General features: G+C 53.5%; 1 protein-coding gene across 1 annotated transcript in view; it reads left to right on the top strand.

Moving 5' to 3' along the window:
- SLC41A3 (solute carrier family 41 member 3) overlaps positions 1 to 25,039 on the top strand; it is a gene marked incomplete at both ends in the record, with an annotated part of 56,741 nt that extends 31,702 nt beyond the window's left edge. Inside the window, 8 exons of the mRNA XM_079713607.1 lie at positions 11,553 to 11,624; positions 15,140 to 15,284; positions 17,421 to 17,567; positions 19,575 to 19,719; positions 20,458 to 20,537; positions 22,099 to 22,233; positions 24,088 to 24,236; positions 24,830 to 25,039. Of these exons, the coding sequence (XP_079569733.1) occupies positions 11,553 to 11,624; positions 15,140 to 15,284; positions 17,421 to 17,567; positions 19,575 to 19,719; positions 20,458 to 20,537; positions 22,099 to 22,233; positions 24,088 to 24,236; positions 24,830 to 25,039 (1,083 nt within the window). The remainder of the gene's footprint in view (positions 1 to 11,552; positions 11,625 to 15,139; positions 15,285 to 17,420; positions 17,568 to 19,574; positions 19,720 to 20,457; positions 20,538 to 22,098; positions 22,234 to 24,087; positions 24,237 to 24,829) is intronic.
- Positions 25,040 to 25,453: the final 414 nt, after the last annotated feature.

The raw sequence follows: 25,453 nt of genomic DNA on the forward strand, positions 1-25,453 counted from the left end.
TTCTACTCTGCCATCTTGAACTAATCTCCCAAACAAACTCTTAATATGTCCTGCATAGGTGAGTTGGCACCTTTGGAACAAGGGGCCACTTACATCTATCATTCTAAGAGATCACCAGTCTGTCTTGGAGTCCTTCTTCTTACTTGTGTGTATATCCGTTGTACAGTTTTGGTTTGTGGTTACTATGAGATTTTACTATAGCAGTCTATATATATGCATGATTGTTTTAAGTTGCTGATCTGTTAATTTCCAATGCATTTCTGATATCCTGCATTTATACTTTTCTCCTCTCCTGATTTTGGTTTAGATATATACTTGTGTGTGGATGATTTCCTACTTTCACTCTCTGTTTGCCTTTACCAGTGAGCTTTTCCATTCGCGATTTTCTTGTTTCTAGTTGTGGCCTCTTCTTTTCTGCTTAAAGAAGTTCCTTTAGCATTTGTTGTAAAGCTGGTTTGGTGGTGCTGAATTCTTTTAGCTTTTGCTTGTCTGTAAAGCTTTTATTTCTCCATTGAATCTGAATAAGACCCTTGCTGGGTGGAGTATTCTTGGTTTTAGGTTTTTCCCTTTCATCACTTTAAAGATATCGTGCAACTCCTTTCTGGCCTGCGGAGTTTCTGCTGAAAATCTGCTGATAACCTTTTGGGGGTTCCTCTGTTATTTGTTGCTTTTCCCTTGTTGCCTTTAATATTTTCTCTTTCTCTTTAATTTTCGTCAGTTTGATTACTATATGTCTTGGCATGTTCTTACTTGGGTTGATCCTGTATGCTACTCTGTGCTTCCTGGACTTGGGTGACTGTTTCCTTTCCCATGTTAGAGAAATTTTAAGCTATTATCTCTTCAAATATCTTCTCAGGCCCTTTCTCTCTCTCATCTTCTTCTGGAAACCCTATAACTCGAATGTTGGTGCATTTGACGTTGTCCCAGAGGTCTCTTATACTGTCCCTGTTTCTTTTCATTCTTTTTTCTTTATTACGTTCTGAGACAGTGATTTCCACCACTCTGTCTTCCAGCTCACTTAACCATTCTTCTGCCTCATTTATTCTGCTCTTGATTCCTTCTAGTGTATTTTTCATTTCATTTATTGTATTCTTCAACTCTGGTTATTCTTTATTTTTTCTAATTCTTTCTTAAAAACTTCTTGTAACTTCTCAGTCAGTGCCTCCATTCTTTCCCTGTGTTCTTGGATCATCTTTATGATCATTACTCAGAACTCTTTCTTGAGTAGATTGCCCATCTCCACTTCACTTAGTAGTTCTTCTGGGGTTTTATCTTGTTCCTTCGTCTGGAACATATTCCTTTGCCATCTCATTTTGTTTAAATTTCTATTTGTATTTTTATGTATGTAGTAGCTTAGTTACATTCCTCAACCTTGGAGAAGTGGCCTCTGTAGGGGATGTTCTATGTGTCCCAGCAGTGCTCTCCCCTCTCGTCACCCAAGGGCCAGGGACAAGCTAGTCTCAGGGTAGGTTCTGACCCGTGTTTTCAGACTCAGTTCTGTAGGCTTCAGGATCGTGGTTTCCTTCCTTCTGGTGTCTGCCCCCTAGCTGGTAAGCCTGGTCTAGAGGCTTGTGCAGGCTTCCTGGTGGGAGCCTGCCCACTGGTGAGTGGAGTTGGGTCTTGGCCCTCTGGTGGGCAGGGCCACGTCAAGGGGCATGTCTAGAGGTGGCTGTGGGTTCAGAAAGTGTTTAGGCAGCCTGTCTGCTGATGGGTGGGGCTGTGTTCTGTCTGTTGGTTGTTTGGCCTGAGGCGTCCCAGAATTGGGGCCTATAGGCTGTTGGGTGGGGCCAGGTCTTGGTGCTAACGTCCCAAGCAAGATATCAGCCTCCAGATGCATACTCCTGGATATGTTAACCACCAGCTTTTATGTCCCAGGAGAGAGCCACAGCTGCCCAAGAGACCCTCCAAGACCAGCAGGTAGGCCTAGCCCAGGCTCCTTTGGAGTCACTGCTTTTGTGCTGGGACCTGGTGCTCAAGGGACTTTGTGTGCACCCTCCAAGAGTGGAGTCTTTGTATCCCCAAGTCCTGTGGAGTTCTTGAGATTAAGACCTGCTGGCCTTCAAAGCCAAATGCTCTGGGGGCTCCTCCTCCCAATGCCAGATCCCCATGCTGGGGAGCCTGATGTGGGGCTCAGAACTCTCGCTCCCATGGGAGAACTTCCGTGACGGAATTATTCTCCAGTCAGTGGGTCACCCACCCTGGGGGGTATGCGCTTTGATTATATTGCAGGTATGCCCCTCCTCCTGTCTCACTGTGATTTTTTCTTGGTCTTCGGATGTAGAATCTCTTTTTCGGTACTGTTTTAGTCTTTTTTATTGACGGTCGTTCCACAGTTAGTTGTGCTGTTGGTGTGCTCGTGGGAGGAGGGGACCTCAAGGTCTTCTACTCCGCCATCTTGTCTTCTCCAACCTGGTTTGTTTTTTTAAGATGGTTTTGGCTTTGGGGGGGTGTCTCTTGAGACTCCATATGCATTTTTAAATGAATTTTTTCTATTTTTGCCATTGGGTTTTTGATAGGGATTGCATTAAACCTGTAGATTGCTTTTGGTAATATTGACGTCTTAACAATATTGTTTTCCAATCCATGAACATAGGATATCTTTCCATTTATTGGTGTCTTTCAAAATTTCTTTCAGTGACATTTTGAGCATACAAGTCTTTCACCTCCTTTGTCAAGTTAATTCCTAAGTGTTTTTTTCTTTTTGATGTTACAGTAAATGAAAGTTAAATTGTTTAATTAATTTTTTCTTCAGACTGTTCATTGTTCGTAAAGAGACACACAAGTGGGTGTTTTTTGTTTCTATTGTTGATTTTATATTCTGTGACTTTGATGGATTGCTTTATTAGTTCAGTTTTTGTGCAGTCTTTAGGGTTTTCTACATATAAGATCATGTCATCTGTGAGTAGAGATAATTTTACTTCTTTCTCTCCAATTTGAATGTCTTTTATTTCTTTTTCTTGCCTAATTACTCTGGTTAAGACTTCCAGGACTGTGTTGAATAAAAGTGGTGAAAGTGGGTATCCTTGTTTTACTTGATCTTAGAGGAAAAATTTCAGTATTTCACCATGAGTGTTATGTTAGTTGTGGGCTTTTGATATATAGCTTTTATTATATTGGGGTAGTTTCCTTCTATTCCTAGTTTGTTGCATGTTTTTATTATGGAAAGTTGAATTTTGTCAAATGCTTTTTCTGCATCAATTGAGATGATAGCATGGTTTATTTTCCTTCATTTTGTTAATAGAGTATACTGCATTGATCAGTTTTCATATGAACTAGCCTTGCATTCCAGGAATAAATCTCTTCTGGTCATGGTTTACAGTAATTTTAATGTGCTCTTGAATTCTGTTTGCTAGTATTTTATTGAGGATTTTTGTGTCAATATTCATAAGGGATATTACCCAGTGGTTTTCTTGTAGTGTCTTTGTCTGGCTTTGGTATCAGTGTAAATCTGTCCTCATAGAATGAGTTTGGAAATGTTGCCTCCTCTGCAATTGCTTTGGAAGAGTTTGAGGAGGATTGATGTTAATTCTTCTTTAAATGTTTGGTAAAATTCACCAGTAGAGCCATCTGGTCCTGGGCTTTTCTTTATTGAGCAGTTTTTGATTACCAATTCAATCTCCTTACTGGTTATGGGTGTGTTCAGAGCTTCTATTTCTTCATGATTTAGACTTGGTCTATTGTGTATTTCTAGGAATTTATCCTTTTCATCTAGGTTGTCCAATTTGTTGGCATATAATCATTAAAGTACTCTCTGATAATACTTTTTATTTCTGTAAATTGAGTAATAATGTCTTCTCAGTTCTACTTTTAGTTATGTGAGTCTTTTCTTTTTTCCCTTAATCAGTCTAGCTTAAGGTTTGATCATTTTGTTGATCTTTTTGAAGAAACAGCATTTGTTGATTTTCTCCATTGTTTTTCTATTTTCTATTTATCCCTAATATTTATTTTTTCCTCTATTTTTAAATTTTTTATTGGAGTATTATTGGAGAAAAAATATTTATTTTTTCCTCTATTTATTTATTTATTTATTTTTTTACAGTGTTAGTTTCTGCTGCACAGCAAAATGAGTCGGTTATTCATACACATGTTATCCACTCTTTTTTAGATTCTATTCCTATGTAGGTCATTACAGAGTATGGAATAGAGCTCCCTGTGCTGTTTAGTAGGTTCTTATTAGTTATCTATTCTATATACAGTAATGTGTATATGTCGATCCCAATCTCCCAATTTACCCCTCCCCTCCCTTTTCTCGCCTGGTAACCACAAGTTTGTTTTCTACATCTGTGACTCAAGTTCTGTTTTATAAATAGGTTCACTTGTACCATTCCTTTAGATTCTACATATAAGCGATATCATATGATATTTGTCTTTCTCTGTGTGACTTACTTCACTCAGTATGACAGTCTCTAGGTCCATCCATGTTGCTACACATGGCATTATTTCATTATTTTTTATGGCTGATATTCCATTGTTTATATGTACCACATCTTCTTTATCCATTCCTCTGTTGATGGACACTGAGATTGCTTCCATGTCTTGGCTATTGTAAATTGTGCTGCAATGAACATTGGGGTACATGTCTTTTTGAATTACGGTTTTTTCTGGATTTATGCCCAGGAGTAGGATTGCTGGATCGTACGGTAGTTCTATTTTTAGTTTTTTAAGGAATCTCCATATTGTTCTCCACAGTGGCTGCACCAATTTACATTCCCACCAACAGCGCAGGAGGGTTCCCTTCTCTACACACCCTCTCAACCATTTATTGTTTGTAGATTTTTTGGTGATGGCCTAATATTTATTATTTCTTTTGTTCTGATAGCTTTTGGGTTTAGTTTGTTCTTTTCTAGTTGTAAAGTTAGGTTGTTGATTTGAGATTTTTCTTCTTTTTCAACGAATGTTCCAGGTGCCCTTAAGAAAAATATGTATTCTGCTGTTGTTGGGTAGAGTGTCATGTATCTGTTTGTTAGGTTCGGTTAGTCTATAGACATGTTCAGGTCCTCTGTTTCCTTCATAATCTTCTGTCTGCTTGTCCTATCCATTATTGAAAGTGGAGAATTGCAGTCTTCTATTATTGCAGAGCTGTCTACTTCTCCTTTCAATTCTGTCAATGTTTGCTTCCTATATTCAGGAGTTCTGATGTTTGGTCTACGTATGTTTATAACTGTTACGTGTTCCTGGTGGTTTTTGTCAATGTATAATCAATATATATTTTATCAATATACAAAGTCCTCTTATCAGTATATAATGTCCGTCTTTGTTTCTTGGATCAGTTTTTTACTTAGAGACTTGTCTGATATTAGTACAGTCATCCTTCCTCTTGTTTGGTTGCTATTTGTAAGGAATATCTTTTTTCCAGCTTTTCTTTTTCAATCCATGTGTGTCGTTAAATCTAAAGTTACCCTCCTGTAGACAGCATGTAGTTGGATCTTGTATATTTAAAAATTCATTCTACCAATTTATGTTTTTCGATTGGGAAGTTTATTTACATTTAAAGTAATTAGTGGGGCCTCCCTGGTGGCGCAGTGGTTGAGAGTCCGCCTGCCGATGCAGGGGATACGGGTTCGTGTCCCGGTCTGGGAGGATCCCATATGCCGCGGAGCGGCTGGGCCCGTGAGCCATGGCCGCTGAGCCTGCGCATCCGGAGCCTGTGCTCCGCAACGGGAGAGGCCACAACAGTGAGAGGCCCGCGTACCGCAAAAAAAAAAAAAAAAAAAAAAAAAAAAAAAAAAAAAAAAAGAATCTAAAGTAATTAGTGATAGGCAAGGACTAATTATTGCCGTTTTGGTATTTGTTTTCTCTATGTCTCATAGCTTTTCTCCCCCTCATTTTCTCCCTGTCTTTTTGATGAGTTCATTTTTTTTTTTTTTGATGAGTTCATTTTTTGTAGTGATAGGTCTTGACTCACTTCTCATTTTTCTTGTGTATGTCCTGTAGATGTTTTCTTTGTGGGCACCTTGGGGAATCCGTATAACATCCTAATGTTATAATAATCTACTTTAAACTGCTACCAACTTAAATTAGTCAAAAATTCTATTCCTTTAAAGCTCTACCCCGTTTATGTTATTGATATCATGAATTACATTTTATATACGGTGTACTCAGTAATATAGATTTTAATTATTTTTATGCTTTTGTTTTTTAAATCCTACAAAGGCGTAAAAGTGGAGTTATGAACCAAAATTACAATACACAGGTTTTTATATTTGGCTGTGTGTTTGCTTTTACTGGAGAACTTTATATTTTTCAATATATATATTTGAGTGACTTTTGATCATCCTTTCATCGACTCCCTTTAACATTGACCATAGGGCAGGCCTAGTGGTAATGAACTCTGTCAGCTTTTACTTATCTAGAAATGTCTTAAATCCCCCCTCATTTTCAAAGGACAGTTTTTGCCAGAATTACTTGTTGACAGGTTTTTTTTTCTTTCCGGACTTTAAATCTGTTGTCCCGACCTGGTACATAAACTATGCTAGCTTCCGGTCTGATCTGTGAGTCGAGTGAGAGAGAAGCCCGTCTCTTGGGAGCCCCTAGACCAGCCAGAAGGTCACAGACAAGTCCATTCTTTCCCTCTGTCCCAGGGGAGGCCCAGGGGCTGGACGGCTGCCTCCTGTCTCCGCGGGGCTGTGCCGGGGGAGTGGGGCGAGGGCGACAACGACCCTTCCTACCGTCGTGGGTGAGGCTTTTCCTTGGCTGCTGCAGGGCCTGGCCTGGCTTCTAACCCTCCCACAGAGCTGCTGTGGTCAGTCTGTGTGGTTCATCCTGTGTTTCCTCCAAGGAGCGGCTGGGCTTCCCTGTCTGCCCTCTGGCTGATGTCACTCCCCGCCAGCTTCCTTTTAAATGTATCTTTCGTTTGGTTTGCATGTGTCGTCCAGGACCTGCTTCAGGGGAGGGTCCTGGCAGGTGAACTGTCTGGACTCCCAAGTGTGACGGGGCCTTTATCCTCACAGCTGACCCCAGCCTGGCCGGATAGCGAGGCAGTGTTCACAGGTATGTTTCCTCAACTGAGACAGGTTTGCAGTGTCCTCTGTACCCAGTGTTGCTAATGGTGGCCTTGTGTCTCTTTGAGTCTCATCTCTTGTAGGTAGTCTGTTGATTTTATCTTCCTATCTGAACTTTTTTTTTGGCGGGGGGCTGTGTGTCATGCAGCTTGCGGGATCTTAGTTCCCCAACCAGGGATCGAACCCGTGCCCCCTGCAGTGCACATGCAGAGTCCTAACCACTGGACGGCCAGGGAAGTCCCCCTATCTGAACTTCTTTTGCATTTTTTTTTTATCATCCATGTTCTGAAATTTCACCGTGGTATTTCTGGCATGGACCGTTTTTCCTTACCTTATATACATCTTAGATTTTTCAATCTAAAAACGTCTGTCTGTCTTCAGCTCTATGAAAACCCTATTTTTTGTGATTTCTTATATTCCGATATGCGTTCACATTCCCACCCTCTCTCTAACGTGAACACGTGCAGCTTCTGGATCCGCCTTCTTTCCCTCTCTGTCTGGTTGTGCTTCATTCTGGGAAACACCTGCGCTTGATTTTTCATTTCACTCATTTTCTCTTAATCTTGCTCTCAAGCTCTGTGCTGCTAAGGTCATTTTGAGGAGTCCTGCTTGTCTCCGTGTTTTACTTTACATTCAGAGACCGAGTCTGTGCTTTCTAGAACCCCAGACCGTCTCTCCCTGTGCGAAGGCACCAGACTCTGCCACCCCCTGGTTTAGCTGTCCTACAGTCTTACTCGGGTTCTGTTTTGATTGTTTCCTTAGGCTTTTGCCTCCATTTGTGGAGTCTGCTGAGTCTGTCATGACTGTGGCCTTCAGGGGACAGGGATTCTTGGTCACTCGAGCATCCTCTATTTGGGTTTCTTCCTAGTCTGTGGATCTCCTTCTGTAGAGCAGGTGACCCCCTGATGGCTGGGGGGCATCACGGTGTGTCCCCTGGAGGTACAAGCCGCTCACTGGTCTCACTGGTCTGTGTCCCTCTTACTGTGGCCACTCTGGACACTTCCCTGCCTGTGACCCCAGCACACACCCTCGCTGTCGGCACAAGCCGGTCAGGCGAGAGGAGAGGCGCCTCTTGTTGAAGCCAAGTCGCCACCTGTCCGAGGTGCCTGTTGTCCCCGGGGCCCTCCCATCCCGGGCGGGAAACGTGTCCTGCCATCATTTCCGGGCGTGGGTCCTCTGTCCCCCTAACGCCCCTGCTCTCTGTGCCCGAGGCTTTCCTCTGGATCTGTGTTACACTGTAGAAGCCTCTTCTCGTTTCCAGTGTGTGTCTGAAGGCTGTGTGCTCACTGCCATGGTGAGCCCTGTGATGCTGGACTGGAGTCAGAGGTATCCGTGTAAACTCATGTTTGTTTAGGACGTACAGAGGGAGACGAAACTAAATTTGCATGTGTGCACAGCGGGGTTAGGGTGCATACCCGTACGTTTCCTGGCTCCATCCGTAAGAGGACCTAGAGGCACTGACACCGCAGTAGCACTGAGTGGAACTTGCAGGAGAAGCAGGATGTGTGCGTGGCTTCAGATATCTCCCCCAGTAATTGTGAACCGCTCTGGTAGTTGTAGAAAGTGTCCCCAAAGCTTCGATCTGCTTCCACGTAGGAGCAGGAGCTTAATCCCCTCCCCTGGAGCGCGGGGCCGGCCTGGTGAGGGCCTTCTAGCTGATAGCATGCGGAGAAGGGAAAACAGTGAGTCCGCAGGGCAGAATCCCGGCAGACGCACCTCGTCCGAGGTCAGGGCATCTGTGATCAGCCGTGTGGTGTCACGCGCCTCGGGTTCCGCATGTGGAGAAGGCACCTCCCCTCGGCAGCCTCTTCCCTCTGAGCCCGCACCCTCAGTTTAGTCGTGCGGAGGTGCCAGACAAGCCCACGTTGAGGGACCTTCTGCAGAATGCCTGAGCAGCACTCCTTGAGGTGTCAAGGTGAGAACCCATCACTGCCTGGAGAAGACCACGGAGCCAGTGGGGGATCCGGACTTACTTCCTGGAACAGAGAAGGGACAGTAGTGGGAAAGCCGGGATGTGCAAATACGTCCTTTCACCTAGTTGGTGGTATTGAGCCAGTGTTAACGTCTTAGTTTGATGACAGTCCTGTGGTTCTATAAGGCAGTGGTCCCCAACCTTTTTGGCACCAGGGACCGGTCTCGCGGAAGACTATTTTTCCACGGGTGGGGGGTGGGGAGGGATGGCTCAGGCGGTAATGTGAGCGACGGGGAGTGCCAGATGCAGCTTTGCTCGGTGGCCCGCCGCTCACCTCGTGCCGTGCGGCCCAGGGGCCGGGGACCCCTGCTGTAAGGTGTTACGGCCAGTAGAAACTGGGCGACAGGTGTATGGGAAACTCTGCGCTGACTTTGGAACTCTTGCAAAAAAAAGTCTACATTTGTTTAGAAATAAAAAGTTAGAAGGTTGTCTTTCCCTACCACCCTCCAATCTGAGGAGGGAGGACAGCAAGGGTTAGTCCTCTTTCTTAATCCAGTGAGTACTTTTTGTTGCGAATGGGCCAGATGACCTTGTGAGGCTCTAACTCGCTGGGCAAGTCAGGACCTGGCAGCAAACCGGAGGTGCAGGGACAGGAGCTGAGCAGGATTAAGGAGGGGTCCACCGCAAGCTTGTGGGTGGCAAGGCTCCCCAGGCCGGGTAGCGGCAGGAAGTGATCCTCACCTGAGGGACGGGAGGAGGGGCTGCTTCCCACACCTGGGCCTGTCGCTGAAGGAGAGGCCGAGTGGCTGAGCTGCAGGCAGAACCACAGGGCAGGGAGGTGTGTTCCATGCAGCTGTAAGGGCTCGTGAGATTAAGAGAGACTGAAGATGTTTGAGTGTATGTGATCCAAACACACGCTTAGGAAGGGCCTGCGGGCTGCTTCTGCTGAGATGAATCTGGGTTGGTCTAGAGACGCTCCAGCTTCCCACTCCTTTGCCTTGGAGTCTTGAAAGGCCCCAGCCTGTGCCAGGACTGGCCTTGTGCCTCTAGCTCCTAGCCTGACGTCTCCAGGACCGTCATTCTGTACCTTGATGGAGACCTGACCCCCCTGCCCGAGGGCCCCTGCCCGAGGGTCACCCTCCTGGCCGGCCCTGTTCCTTCCCTCCTTCACGGCTCCATCCCCCACGGCCCTGGATAATGGACCCTGTGAGGGTCTTCATCTGCACACCAGTTCCCGCCACCATCCTGGCCGATTTCAGCCTCCACATGGATAACTCATCCGAAAGCCACGCTCCCCGGTGTCTGGACGGGAGTCCAGTGCCCGTCAGCCCCACTGCCGTCCCCTGGCCTAATTCCCTGACACCCGCAGCTGCTTCCCGCCGGCTCTCCCCGCCTTCACCCCTATGGGATCCCCAGGCACCCTCTCCTCCACTCCCTTTCCTGCTCAGCCTGGACTTGGTCTCAGGCCAGGAGGCACCTCCATGCCGCTTCGTGGGTTGTACGGGTTCTAGACTTGTGCACGTGTTTTACATGCTTCCCAGCCAGTGGAAGTGAGGCTTCTTGAGGAAGGACTCCCTTTCTGATTCGTACTGGGGGTCGTGGGCCAGCACCAGCCTTCTGACTACCCTGATACGTTGCAGTTGGTTGACTCACAGGAACCAACACTCGGGCACCGGCATCTCTGGGCCGCAGAGGGCCCGGGGTGGGGCGGGGGGTGCGGGTGGAGTGGGTGTGGCCTCGGTGGGCCCCTTGCGGCTCTGCTTCACCTGCGCCCGGGTTCCTGGGAGGACACCCGAGGCAGGTGTCAGGCCACCTGGATGAAGCCAGAGCTGACTGGGGCTCCACAGTGGTGACCTGATGTGTCCCAGGCGCCCAAAGACAAGAAGCCTCCCCTTACTTGTACGAAGAAAATTAATTCTGGGGGCTTCCCTGGCCGTCCAGTGGTTGGGACTCCACGCTTCCACTGCAGGGAGCCTGGGTTCGATCGCTGGTCAGGACACTAAGGTCCCGCAAGCCGCACGGTGCCGCCAAAAAAAAAAAAAGTAAAAAAGAGGATTATGTATTTTCCTCAGAGTTCAGTAACGTAGTGAACTCACTACAATGGGAGCCAAGAAAATACACTTGCTGTGAAACTTCTTATCTACGTCCTGAATTTGGCTGGCGAAGGCTGTGACGTTAGGGGCAGCTCCCCCTTTTAAAGGAGAAAGCTGCATTTCCCATCTCGCTTTTTTATCCCAAGAGAAGAGGGACTTACGTACGTTTCTTAAGCAGGACACTTTGCCAAGGTGGGTGAGTGGCTGCTGGTCACGTGAGCTGCGACTCGTGGGCGGGGAGGAGGGATGGCAGGGTGGGGGGAGCCCGGCTCCCCTCATGGACCGGCTGGTCAACGGCTGAGGTTCTTGGTGACACGTGTGCCCGCGTGTGCACGTGTATGTGTGATCGCACACCTGTGAGGGGAAGAGCTGGGCCTGTTTCCCCACCTCTCCAGCCCCGAGTCACCGTTTTGAAAGCTGGCAGGACAGTGGCTCTGGCAGCAGTGGGGGCATTGGCTGGCCTGTCCTGAGACGCCTCTCCGAGAAGGGTGGACCTGGCTTCGGCGCTGCCGCCCGACTCACCCTCTGCCCATCTTTCCATCCTAGGCCAACACTGGGCAGATCGATGACCCCCGGGAGCAGCACAGAGTCATCAGCAGTAACCTCGCCCTCATCCAGGTGACCCTCGCCTTTGTCCCGTAAATGCTTCGTGCGCGTCGCAAACTTGTGTCTCCTCCTAACTATGGGGTCGCGGGGCGCGGGGGGCGGGGGCGTCTTACGGGGCCGGGAAGCCCGAGGCAGCAGTAGGCTGGGCCTGGATCTGGACGGAAGCGTTTGTATCCAGAGCCTCCCGGGCTCCTCTGGTCAGGACAGGCTGTGGCCACGCCAAGAACTGGACCCAGGTTGCACTGGCATGCAGGCAAGACCGTCACTGACCAGCAGGCCGCCCTGGGCAGGACACACAGGCTCAGGAGGGGGCTTGACTTCTCACCTGGGGTCCAGAGCCTGTTTGCAGCTCTCCGCTGGGCATCTCCAGAGCAGTGTCCCCAGATCTGGCCCCATCGCCTGCCCTCCTCACACCCCTTTGAAGTCCCTGACCCCGTCTGGTTTGGGCTGGAAGCTCGCTCTGCGGTGGCCCAGCTCAGGGGCCTCATCTGTAAGATGGGCTGTTGTGTGGCTCGTCGGGTGGGATTCGCGTGCCTTCACATGCGACACTGCCGTCTGACCCGGCTAGAAACCCAGCAGCCCTCAGCCTGCCTGTGTCCCTCACCCTTACATCTGGCCACTCTGAGGACCCTCCCCTGGGCCGCCTGGAGCCCAGCCCCGCTGCCCTGGCCTCCCCGTCCAGGCACCTGGACTCCAGTGCGCTTCTGCACGGCCCCTGCCTGGCCTTTTCTAACCCTCAAGCTCATGGGCCTCCTCCCCCTGGAGCCCCTTGTCCAGGGGTGGGCCAGCCCCTCCCCATCACCCGGTGGGGACTCTTCTCAGCCCCGGCTCCAGCCTGGCACTGGCTGCCTCTCTGGGCCCTGCGGGCGCCGTCAGGCTGTCCTGGACACAGTTTTGTGTTTAGACGTCTGCCTCGTCCACCGAGGTGCTTCACAGGGGCCGGGACTACAGCCTGTGGCTGAAGCCTCTGGAGGTTCAATCTCTCATGAGGCCCCGGCAGAGGGTCTGCAGGGGCGGGTGGTAAACGCCTCGGCAACAGTCACTGGTTTTGTGTTTCTTTTCCTACCGAATCCTCCTCAACCAGTGTCGATTAGGTCCTGCTGTGGGCAGGCCCTGGCCTGGCACGTGGTCCTGTCACAGCGTGGATGCAATTGGTCTCCTCCATTTTTTAAAAAGCTTAACATCAAAGCATAAAGGGTGTAGTAAGTTCCATACTTAAACTTTTTAAATAACTTCAGTATATTCTATCACGACAATGGACCCAGGAGTGATACGTGAGCCAGGACCTCACGGGTAAAAGGGAAGGGCCGCCAGGGGCTGGCTCTGCAGGGCCTGTGCAGACCTGCCAAGCTCGGCCAGTCCGCTCACAGACCCATCACCCTGCGGGGCACCTGCAGTTACAGGCTCCTACTCGATAAGCTATACTGCAGTGAGCATGTTCTCCTTTTGCATAGGTTTCTTAAAGAGAACTTCCCACAAGTTCACAAGGTATGAACAGTTCAAGGCTCTAGATGTTTCCTGAAAGGATTGCAAAATATCTGATTTCTTGGTGCAATAACAGCACTAGTACTAATAATTGAAATGGGACTTCCCTGGTGGTGCAGTGGTTAAAGAATCTGCTTGCCAGTGCAGGGGACACGGGTTCGAGCCCTGGTCCGGGAAGATCCCACATGCCGCGGAGCAGCTAAGCCCGTGTGCCACAACTACTGAGCCTGTGCTCTAGCGCGCAGCAACGAAGACCCAACTCAGCCAAAAATAAATAAATAAATAAATTTATTTAAAAAGAAAAAACTTCAATTATTAGTTCCTTATAAGCTCAGCAGCATGGGAAGGACTCTTCTAAACCCCTTCTGTGTTTGCAGACACGTGGATGTGCCCACAGACACAGACCACATGAGTTCCCATGTTTCTATGCATAAAACATACTATACTGTACGTGTAACTTCGTAAATAGCACTTTTCTCTTAATAGTGGCTTAACGAATGGACGTCACTCTGTACAGAGCAGCTCCAATCACCATCATGATTATGTGCTTATTTGTCCGCATGTGCACGTTTCCCTGGGAAAATGCTAGATCAGGTATTTGGATAAGACAAATTTCCTCCTAGAATTCCTGTATCAATTTTACCACCATCAGTGTGTAAGACAACCATCGTCCCGCGTTTGTCCGTGTGTACTTTGTACTGTCGACCTTTAACTTTACTTCATCCGACAGGTAGGAAGTATACACCATCCATCCATCCATTTACCCGATGAGCAGAGACCCCAGTGCCAAGAAAATCAAACAGCACTTACTTTTTAATAGAGGACCAGCCCTGGCTACAAATAACCCTAATCCTAACCTTCCAATTGGGATTTTATTTAAAATTTTCCTGATTACTAGGGATTTGATCATCTTTTGTGTGTTTCTTAGCCGTTTGTATTTCCTTTCTGTGGCTTACCTGTCATACCCCTTATGCATTGTTCTATCACGTTATCTTATTATTATCATTATGGTTATTGTTGATTTGGTAAAATGGACTCATCATTCTGGATACTAATCTTTTATTATGTAAGACGGAAATATTTTCTCCAAGTCTATCCCTGCCTTTGTTTTGTGGTGTCTTTTATCACACGGAAGTCATGCTTGGACTTTGTAAATCTTACCTGTATTTTTCTTTATAGATTTTATATGTTTCATCTTTAGTAGGAGGCCTTCCCTAATCCAAAATCTGAAACACATTATTCAGTACCTTCATTCGTTTCACACTTATGTTTTTATGTTTAGGTATACGTGTGTGAACGGTATAAAGTCAGAATCTATTTTATTTTTCCAAGCAAATATCCGGTTTCTCTTACCTTATGTATTCCATCCTGATTTGAAATGCCACCTTTATCATAGTAAACTTTGATATATTCATGATTAAATTTTCATACATTAAATTAAAAATTTTCACATATTCACGGTTCAATTCCTGGACCCCGTTCTGTCCTGCTGACCTATTTGTCTATTTCTCTGCCAAGCCACCCAGTTTTAATACTATAGCTTTAAAATACATATTCATAATGAAAATGCCAAAACTTCCATTTTCTTTCTCAAAGTTGTTATGGCTGTTCTTGCGCATCTGCTCATTTTTGTGAAAGTTAAATTTAAAATGAGTTGTCAGGTACCGTGAAAAATCTCGGGACCGAGTGGAATTCCATGTGTGAGCTGGGGCGTGTTCTCGTCTGCGGAGCCTGACTGGCCTCGCGTGTGCGCTGGGGCCTCAGCTCCGACAGCTCTGGTGTCTCCCGGGGGTCCTGGGCATTTCTGGGGGTCGGGGGCACTGTCTGTGCTGCTGGAGGTCACAGCACTTTTGTCCAGACAAGTTAGAGGGGTTGTGAGGAAACACGGGGGGCCCTGGACCGAGGACCCTACGCAAGATGACGGGGAAGGACGGGGCAGGGCAGCGGTTTCCGCAGGGATCGGGCTGGAGGGGGTGTCTGTCGGCTTTGTTGCGCTCGGGCGAGGTCAGCAGACCTGCCTCACGTCTGGTTTCTGCCCGCAGGTGCAGGCCGCCGTCGTGGGGCTCCTGGCCGCCGTAGCGGCCCTGCTCCTGGGCGCGGCGTCGGGGCAAGAGCTGGACATGGCGGAGGCGGAGGTGCTGTGCGCCAGCAGCGTCATCACCGCCTTCCTGGCGGCCTGCGCCCTGGGTGAGCAGCCCTCGGGGTCCTGTGTGAGTCAGGGCACCGCTGGGTCTTCACACCCACCTTGACCTGGAGGGCGGCGAGGGGGTCCCTGCCCTCTGCCGGGGCGGAGACGCATCTGTCTGTGACTGGCCACCGGGAGGGCCCAGGCGGGGTCTGGGGCAACGCAGGTCCTGCGCCCCTCCCCCACCTGAGGCCACCAAGCTTGACGCTCCTTTTGGAGCTCTTGCAAATATCTGAAGCTCTCTTGTCCCTTACTTTACGACGGCAGCTCCTCCGAGAGGGGCCTGCGTGTCCTCTTCTACCATCTGCTGTCCCCACCCTGCTCCTGCCACGCCGCCTCAGGCCCGGGGGAGCTCACGCACATCAGTGGGGAGCCCAGTGGCTGCGCATCTGTTCACCCTCAGCACTCCCCGAGCCTCCTGTGTGCCAGCTGCTGTCCCGGAGCCCGGGACACACTGGGGGCCCAACGCCACGGGGCTCGTCCTAGTTCAGGGTGATCCCTCGGTGCGCGAGCACACGCGCGACTCCAGTCTCGCGGCCTCCCTGACTCGCTCGCAGTCACGCTGTTTGCTTCACACGCTTGTTCACTTGTGTACTGTCCGCTCCTCCACCAAGCAAGTAGTGTGAGTGCAGAGCCCGTGGTTCTCTCCACACTTAACCCAGCCACCAGCCAGCTCCCAGGTTTTCTGAATGGACGGTGGTCACACTGGTTCTCTCTGGGCCGTGTGTCTATGTGTATCGTGCAAAGCGCACACAGGTCCAGGAAGAGGGGTAGCCTTGTAAAGGCGACTGTTCACTCGCCTGGCCCCCAGCAGGATGAAGCTGGTTACTCGGTGGCTGTGCTTCCTACCAGGCGGCTGCATCCCCATGCAGGAGCCCAGGTTGGGGCAGGGCCAGGGCGCGGAAGCCCAGGAGCAAGTTCACAGACCTGCTGCTTGCCTGCACGTCTGGGCCAAGGAAGGGCTGAACCTTCTGAGAGAACAGAGCCTAGGAGACACGAAGTCTCCAGAAGGCGGTGCTGTTCCCATGGGCCATCCTAGCTCCTGTTTTACAGATGAGAAGACTGAGGCCTCAGATGGGGTGCACCTCAGTGGCAAGGACATGGCCGGGACTATCCCAAGATGAGGGGGACTCAGATGGTGGGTCACAGCATGACCTCGGCCTGTCTGAGCCATAAAGCTGGGCAGTGGTGCTGGTGGTTTGTAACAAGTGATCTCAAACCGGTGGTGTCCTGTGCGCATCCCTGGGGGACTGTCAGCAGACCACCGGCTCAGCCAGGCAGTGTCAATTCACTTACAACTGACACTGCAAAAGAATAAAGTTGCTGGGACCTGGTCACACAACAGCACAGACTGTGGCCAGCAGCATTCGATGGCACTGTGACAGCTGTGATTACTTTTCGAGTGACCGCACGCTGCGTCCAGTGTTAAAACAGCAGTGGCCAAGGTGCAAAGTGTCTTTGTAAAGGCCACACAAGGTGCTGTTGGATTTTGTCCCAGGCAGTGTGGCATGGGGGGTGGAAGCACATCACAGTGGCCTCAGAACAGAGTCAGAACAGAAGCAGGTCCTGGGAGGTGTAGCGGCCACGAGGAAGGGCCTCTCGGGTTCAGCAGGGACGTCGCCCTGCACTCGCGGCCACGTGCTGGGCCCTGGCGGCCCCTCAGGCCCCCCGGTGCCGTGCTGCCTTATGTGTGCCGCCCCTTCCCTCCCTCCCTCCCTCCAGGGACCACCTGCACTGCTGCCCCACGCTGTCCCAGACCCCACCCTGCTGTCTTCCCCGCAGGCTTTGCCCCTTGGAAACCACGCGTGGGCCAGCTGCCCCTGCCCGCCCCCCTCCCCGGGGCTCCTGCTGCTCAGAGCAGTTTGGGGTCCATCTTCCTCCAGGAGGGCTGTAAGCATCACACCTGTAGTTCCCAAGTTTGGGAGCCCAGGAACCACCTGCCTGCGTCTCCCCGACGGTTCAGAGAGTCATCAGAGTGCTTGGGCCACTCCACAGCGTCAAGCCCACGAGACACAGGGCAGAGTCCAAGCCTCGCGGCCCCAGGGAAGGAGCCCAAGAGCGGGCAGCTCCGTGGGTGCAGCGAGCTCCTGGGCAGCCCTGCCACCCACTCACCGGCCGCCTGTCCCCTCCCCCTGCAGGGATGCTGATGGTCTGCATAGTGATCGGCGCTCGAAAGCTCGGGGTCAACCCGGACAACATTGCGACGCCCATCGCGGCCAGCCTGGGAGACCTCATCACCTTGTCCCTCCTGGCTTTCGTCAGCAGCTTCTTCCACAAACACAGAGGTAGGGCCCAAGGCTGGGGTCTGTCCTTTTATAGGCGAGGCCTGGGGTCACTGGGCAGATGGGGGTCGCCCCCCAGGTGCCGCCAGCTTTTCCAATGCACCATGGGGACAGGTCTCTCCGGGCAGCAGATGTACAGGTTGTCAGTGTCCACCTCTGACAGAGGCTGGTCTGGGTGCTTCAGCACCTCCTCACGGGGGGCATAGTTCACGCCGGACACGCACCAGCTGCCCGAGAGGTGACTCCAGGCAGGAGCATCACAGCCAAGGAGGCAGAAGCCAGGCTCCTCAGAAGGTGGCCTGTGACGTGGTCAACAGGCCACCCGCCGAGGGGGCGTTTGCACACGTTCTGGGAACAAGACCTTGTGGCCACCCCCCCGCCGTCACCCAGGTCCACCTGCGGACACAGCTTGGCTCGCGCCCTGGACGCTGTGGACACACGGCAGCCCCTTGCCGGCGGCTCCCTCACCGTGTTTGCATAGCTGAGCACCCGCTCCGAGTGTCCCGTCTGTGGCCTCCCACCTGGTGTGGCCCCCCAAGATGGCTGCACGCCTGTCCGAATCTAGCAGATGTCAGTTCTGAGTGCGGTCACGGCTTCCATGGGTGGAGTGGACAGCAGCGAAGCTTAAACGTGGGGCATGGTGGGCCTGTGGACCCAGGTTTAAGGAATCGCCGGTTTTTACATGTGGGCAACAGAAGTGGCCCAGGAAACGCTCCCAGGGAGGGTGGCGTGGCTCCACGAGCCCCAGCCATCCAGGAAAGGCCTGCAGCACCAGGAAGATGCTGGAAGTTCACGAAGTGCAGGTGAAGATCAGTAAGACGCCAAATTTTATTCTTCAAACACACTGAATTTCAAAGATTTGTGCACGGACTAGTTATGGAGTCTGATTTGCAAAGTAACTTTGAGTTACGGGCCTCCCCGGGCCCTCCCTTCTGCACCCAGCCCCACGCCTCCACACACACCCTGGACGTCAAGTCCTGTTGGGTCACCCATCCCTGCAGTGAGACACTGGGTTATCTCGGGGGTCCCGGCTGGGCAGCAGTCAGGTGGGTCTTCGCTGATGAGGGCGAGCCTGCGGCCGCTGTGCCTATGCTGTCACCAGGGAGACGGCCACTGCGGCTGGGAGGCTACGGCCCTGAGCGGTGACCCTCCTGGCTGCCGCGTCCAGGCCAGTGGACACCTGCCGAGGCCCTGGGCCCACCTCCTGCCCAGGACGCTCAGGGCACAAGGATGGCCACAGCCGTTTCCTTTGAAGGACAGGGGCCCCAGGCCAGGCCTGTGCGCTGGGTGGGGGGCCTCCGCTCTGGGCGTGGCCGGGGTTGGCTGGCGCTTCTCGCTTCTCCACAAGGCCGGTGAGTCACCATGTGTGCGGGTGAGAGGCAGGCGGGGGAGGGGCCACACGTGCCCCATGCGTTGGGCTCCGGTAGGGACCCAGGTTCCCGAGGCTGATCCAGGCTGAGGTCCGTCCTCGTGGCCCCTGCCGCCTGGAGTAGGTGACACAGGGACATGAGCCCTTGTGAGAACGTGAGTGCCGAGGGGTCCCCCCCGGGGTGGCCTCAGCAGGAGCAGAGCCAGCACTGCTGCCCACGGGCATGTCGTGCTAGGCCACCTCCTCCCAGGCCGTCCGAGCGGGTCGGTGAGAGCAGGAGAGTTGGGTACACAAAGTGCCGAGCACGGCGCTGGCCACGGTCACGATCCCGTAAACGGAGCCGTGAATAGTGAGGCTGGGCTGAGAGCAGGCCGAGAAGGGCACGTGTGTCGGGAGAGCCGCAAAGGCACCAGCAAAGCAAAGGCAGGTGCGGCAGGGATCGAGGTGGCCAGGAGCCCCTCAGCCGCATGATGGGAGGTGCAAGGGACGGTTCCTCCAGACTGGCGGGGATGGGAGCTGCTCCTCGCGCCTCTGGGGCCCTGAGTCCCCACGCACCCGTCATCTCCGCCACCCAGGCCCCAGCCTGGGCCCCACCCTGAGCCCCAGCCCCAAGGCCCACACGCTGCTCTCTCTTCCCCCAGACAGTCGGTACCTGACGCCGCTGGTCTGCGTCGGCCTCACGGCCCTGACGCCCGTGTGCGTCCTCATCGCCAGGCAGAGCCCGCCCGTCGTGAAGACCCTGAAGTTCGGGTGGTTCCCCATCGTCCTGGCGATGCTCGTCAGCAGGTGCGTGGGTGGGGTGGGCCGGGCCACAGCCTCGGGCGCCTTCACCAGGCTCGTCCAGGCTCGTCGCTCCTCATCTCCCCCAAGAACCCTGGGCCTGGGGTATTCTGAGGGGCAGCCCTGTCCACAGGGGACAAGCACCAGCCACGGCCCCGCTCCCCCGCTGAGCTGGCCTCACGGCCACAGCTCTGTGAAGGCCATTCCCGCAGCCCAGCCACTGGTGAGACCTACAGGGCTGAAGGATCAGTGCTCCGGGGCCCTGGGCCCTCCAGCCCCATCCTTGGGGGCCATTTGTGCTTGACCCTGACCGGGGCCACCCCAGTCCTTTCCGATGTGCGCTCCTGACTCGGGGAGCGGAGGCTGTGGCCGAGGTCTCTTTGCTTCCAGAAGCTCCTGGACTCCAGGCCTTCGCTAAACCCCAGGGCTGGTGGGCCAGGTGCTGAGCAGCTTCGGGGAGCGAGACGTCACATGGGAGCACCTCAGGGCTGTCACTTGGCAGGGCCCAGCCAGCTAAGTGGCCTCGGAAAGGGTCTGGTGTTTTCAGTGGCTGACATCTTCCATGGGCCTTCTGGAACAGCCGAGACTCAGAACAGAGGTGGGAGCCACGTGCGGCATCAGAGGACACGGGAGACCAGCTCAGCCACCACGGATGTTTTGGGAGGGTGACGGGCTCACAGGGCAGTCTGCGTGGTGCCGGTTGGCCAGTGTCCACTCTAATCGTTTGCCATCTCTCCCCCGCAGTTTCGGGGGGCTCATCTTGAACAAGACCATCTCCAAGCAGCAGTTCCGAGGCATGGCCATATTTGCCCCCATCATTTGTGGTAGGTACTGGGTCCCGTCACCTGGCTCTGGGTGGTGGGGCCAGAAGAGCAGCGATCTCGAAGGTCCGGGCCCGGCCCCGGCCCCAGGAGGCTGCTGTACCCCCGGGGGAAAGCGCTGCCCCCAGCTCCTCCAGGTCACACCTGCCCTCACGGGCCCCCAGGACCAAAGCTGATCCCAAAGCCTGGAAGGCTTTAATCTGGGATCTGCTGGCACCTGGGGCCAAGTGTGGCTTCAGAACCGGGGTGTTGGCCTCTCGTGGCTTTCCTTTTAACTTAGACTCACTGATGACACTTAAAACTCAGGCATTTACACAGAGAAACGAGGATTTCTGTCTTCTTAAAACGCAAGGCTGTGACAACACTGGTTCACGGTGGGGTGGGCAGGAATCAGCTTGCCTCCATCTCCTCTATCCCCTGGGTCTCCTCTGGACCCTCCACTGGTTCACCTTCCAGGCTTAACCCTGTAAGCACTTAGCCCAAGCTCGGCTTGTGTCCAGTTTCTGGTAAGGCTCTGTAAGTGGGGCTGGCTGGTCGGAGAGGAACGAGTTTGACAACCCACTGCCCAGGCCATCTGCGCAGTGTCCTGTGCGTGCCAGGCCTGCACCCAGCCGAGTCCACAGGGCCTTTCCCAGCGCCAGGCCGGCCACTGACAAGGAAGACAGCAGCAGCTGGCCCAGGGGCCACAGACCTAGAGAGTCCCCTGGGTCCTCTGCTCGGTGTCTGTAGGGGCCGAGTGAGCACCACAAATGACTTCTGCAGGGAGGCGAGGTGGGCGGTGGGGAGCAGTGCGGGGCAGGCTCCTGGGCGACCCGCGTGGTGGCTGGCCGGTCACGGGCTGGCGGGAACAGAGCCCCAGGGAGACAGGAACCTGGATTAAGGGCCTAAGTGTAAAGGCCGCCAGTTAATTTTTTTTTCCTTTTTTATAAATCATCGTGGGCCAAGCAAACTAGATCTGCAGCCATCCTCTGCCCATGGCCATTCTTTGCATCCTCTGGAGCAGCTGGGGCACATCTGGCCCAGTTACGGGTCGTCCTCCATGGGGATGAGGCAGTGGGCAACCCAACCGCCCTCTGAAGGGGACAGTCGCCGGGGGCAGGCCCCGCTCTCCGCCTGCAAGGGCTCGGAGGGGCCTTTGTCACTGGGGCCTGTGGCCCCAGCAGAGCTGGCCACGGTCAGCTCCCCAGGACGCCAAGAGCCCCCTCCCCACTCTCGGCCCTCTTTCCTCTCCTTCCTGCCTTGAGGTGAAAAGTTCCTTTCGTTTTCTCAGACATTCCAGTGTTCGGTCTGTTTCTTTCCGCCCACTTCCCTCCCCCATCACACCTCCTTCTCCTTAAGAGCCGCCAGCTATCAAGGTGATGCAGCTACTACCTCGATACCTCACATTCATGAGGCCCAGGCCACCCTTGTTTGGTGCCAGACACAAGATCTGTGGGCAGGTGGGAGGGAAAGAAAAGAAATCAAGGGCTGAGCCAGTCAAGGAAGGCTTCCTGGAGGAGCTGGACTTAAGGGATAGAACTCAGAGACTGGCATAAAGGAGAAACCAGATTCTCTCTCTCTGCAGGTGTTGGGGGCAACCTGGTGGCCATTCAGACCAGCCGGATCTCCACATACCTGCACCTGTGGAGCACGCCTGGGGTCCTGCCCCTCTGGATGAAAAAACGCTGGCCTAACCCCCGCTCCACGTTCTGCAGCTCAGGTGGGTCTGGGGTCTTCCAGAGGCCACGTGGCCGTTTCTTTAAGAATCTGGTGTCTGTGGCAGTAGACCCCTCAGACCAGCCCTGACGCGCCAACGTGGCCTTCACCGGTCCATTCGCTCAGCCAGAGGCACACCGACCATCTCCAGGTTACGGTGTGAGATGGAGGAGCCGATCATACCCCTGGGGACAGACACGCTCCAGCAGAGCAGACACACACGGGATTCCAAATCGTGCTATGCTCGGAAGGGCCGCGAAAAGGCTGGCGGGAGGAATCCCCTCTGAGGACGAGCCAGGGCCGGGGGCTGGGGAGAGGCCCCGAGGGGCAGGCGCTGGTCCTGCAGGGCCCGAAGCTTGAGGAAGGACCACAGAGTCTGTTCTGAGAACCGGGTACCCAACGTGGTGTCGTGTCTTTTGTTACTTTTCAAGTCCTATTCCTCTGCCCCCGCCTGGCCAGGAGGGAGGGGGCCTGGCTACGCCCCCAACCTCCAGCCTCTCACCTCCAGGGCCAGGACTGCGGCGGGGCTCATGCCTTCTGTGGCCACTGACAGTTCGGTTTCTGACTCCCCAGCATCTGATCTGGGATGCAAGGCAGCAGCTCAGGGACCTCACCTTGTGCTGCTCCCTGGGCCGCGGAGCACTGGCCAGCCCGCCTCATCCCTTCCAGAATCTTCTGTTTGTTTCATATGACGTCCAGGGCTGTTGGATGAGTGGTGAGAAAGACAAGAAGTGTGTCTGCCTCACCTTGTCTAAAGGGGGGAGGCCCCGTATATTTTCTGACTTGTCATCTGTATATAGAAAGGCTCTTTACCCTGTACTGCATGTATTTCAGCGTGCACCTGTCTTAGACTCACAGACTGGGGGCTTATAAACACACGTTTCTCACAGCTCTGGAGGCTAGACATCCAAGGTCAGGGCACCAGCACATTGGGTGCCTGGTGAGGCTGGCCTCCTGGTCCACAGACACGGAAGAAGGGGGCGAAGGGGCTCCTCGGGGGCCCTTCACTCGGGGGGGCTCCACGGGGCTCCACCCTAGTGACCTGACCACCGCCTAACGCCATCACTGCAGGTCAGGTCACAACTTACGGATTTGGGGCGGAAACAAACATTCAGTCTGTAGCAGCACATATTTTACTGAATTCTCGCTGTTTAGTTTTTCTGTAGATTTTCTTGAGTTTTAACGCCAGCTGCCGATAGTGATTATTTTGCTTTTGCTTTTCCTGTGCGTCCTCAGCCTCTCTCCACAGGTCCTTTCACGGTAGACGTTGTAGGTACGTTGATTTGTCCTCCTTCCTTTCTTTAGCTGATGAAACGCTTCATGGTTAACGCTCCGAAGGAAACGGAGACGCGCTTCTCACTGCAGTTCCTCATTTCTGCCTGAGAAGCCGTCGCGTCCCCACGGGTGGTTTCACGGCGGTTGTTAAAACTGTGAAATCCCATTTCGCGCAGCGTCTCAAACCCATGAGCGCGGACGCTGAGGAAAGTGTGCTGACGGGTGTCCCCAGGCCCCGCGCGAGGGAGGGGCTGCCCACGCCGGTGCCTTCGGCCCCCCGAAGCCCTGCGCCTCCTCCTTCCTCCGCTGGGGGCCAAGGCGTCCCACTCCCACTCCCCACCACATCAGCCCGGTCAACCTTCCACCTAGTACCCGTCAGGTTTGAAATGACTTTTGTTTCTGCTACCTGATGCTGGTTTTTCTCTCTTCCCTACGAGGTCAGCTCCCGAGGGAATGACAGGCCTCATCCCCGTCGCTAGACACGCTGCACACGCAGCTGCTCCGTAAGCAGAGGCAGCAGGAAGACGGGCCGTGGGCGCCCACTGCCAGCAGCTCATGCTGCCTCCTCTGCTGTTTCTTCCAGAAATCAACTCCACGTCGGCCCGCGTCCTGCTCTTCCTGGTGGTTCCAGGCCACCTGATCTTCTTCTCCATCATCTACCTCGTGGAAGGCCAGTCAGTCCCAAACGACAAAACCTTCGTGGCGCTCTACCTGCTGGCGGGCCTGGTCCAGGTAACGATAGCCCCTGGGTTCCATCCTGGGAGAGGTCCCTGGACACGCAGGACACAGTCCCCACCTTCCGGAAGTCCAGTCAGTCCATCCAAGCCCAAGGGCGTGATCAAGACGCACTGCTACAGGCACGTGTGGACTTCAGTCAGGCCGTTTTCCGAGACTCGAGCTGGGAGGGCTGGGGCCTCTGCAGGGTAAGGTGGGCTCTGGTGGGCACACCCACGAGGGCAGCGTCAGCGTGTCCGTGACCCTGAAGGACAGGCTGCGGAGCCTGGTAAACTGTCCAGAGCAGTGGCAGGGATGTGGCTGCGGGGCCCTGGGACCTGACCAGGGCTTGAGGTGCCTCCACGAAGGGCCAGCTGTCCGGAGCTGCCCCGGGTGGGCCTCCGGGAAGCCCGAGCTGCACTTCCAGCCAGACCCTGGTCCAAGTCTCCGAGGCGGTGGGTGGAGCTGGGCGGTGCGCGGCCTCCGAGCTGCGCGTCACACCCGAGAGGAGCCCAGGGAGGGCCTGGGGTGGACGTGTCCACCGTGGTGTCCGCTCTCGAGATCTGCTGGTTTCTTGGTGCCATCACCTTGTGCTGCTCACCTCGTGGCAGGTGACAATCCTGCTGTACCTGGCGGAAGCGACGGTTCGGCTGACATGGAACCAGGCCCTGGACCCAGATGACCACTGCATCCCCTACCTCACGGGGCTGGGGGACCTCCTCGGGACCGGCCTCCTGGCACTCTGCTTCCTCGCCCACTGGCTACTGAGGAGAGAAACGGCGCTGCATGGCACCTCAGAACCAGCATCTGGACCTTCCTAAGGAGCCCAGGCATCCCTGCCACTCAGGAGAACTTTCCCTCATGCCCATGGGAACAGGGTGTGGTTTCTCCCCAGCCGGACCCCCAGGGTGGCTGACCCTGGCATCTGCCTGTCAGCCGAGGACGCACACAGACTCTGGAGCTGCTGCCGCCTGAGCCCAGGATGGAGCCTGAGGTCAGGAGCGCTTGCTGGCGAGCGTGCGTGCCTGTGTGGAGGGCAGGGCACTGCGGCCTGAAGACGCTGAACCAAGAGGCGCCTGTGCACTTTGCGGAGGGCATTGTCTGGAGCCCACGCAGCCCGGCTGTAGTGCAGCAGGAAGGACACCCTCTGTCCCCGAGCTCGGGACGCTGAGCCTGGCCTCAGGGCTGTCGTCGCTCAGCCCTTCCCAGGACAGAGCCGTGCTCACCCCCTCTTC

The sequence above is a fragment of the Hyperoodon ampullatus genome, assembly GCF_949752795.1.
Source record: "Hyperoodon ampullatus genome assembly, chromosome: 10".
In the NCBI taxonomy this organism is placed as follows: domain Eukaryota; kingdom Metazoa; phylum Chordata; class Mammalia; order Artiodactyla; family Ziphiidae; genus Hyperoodon; species Hyperoodon ampullatus.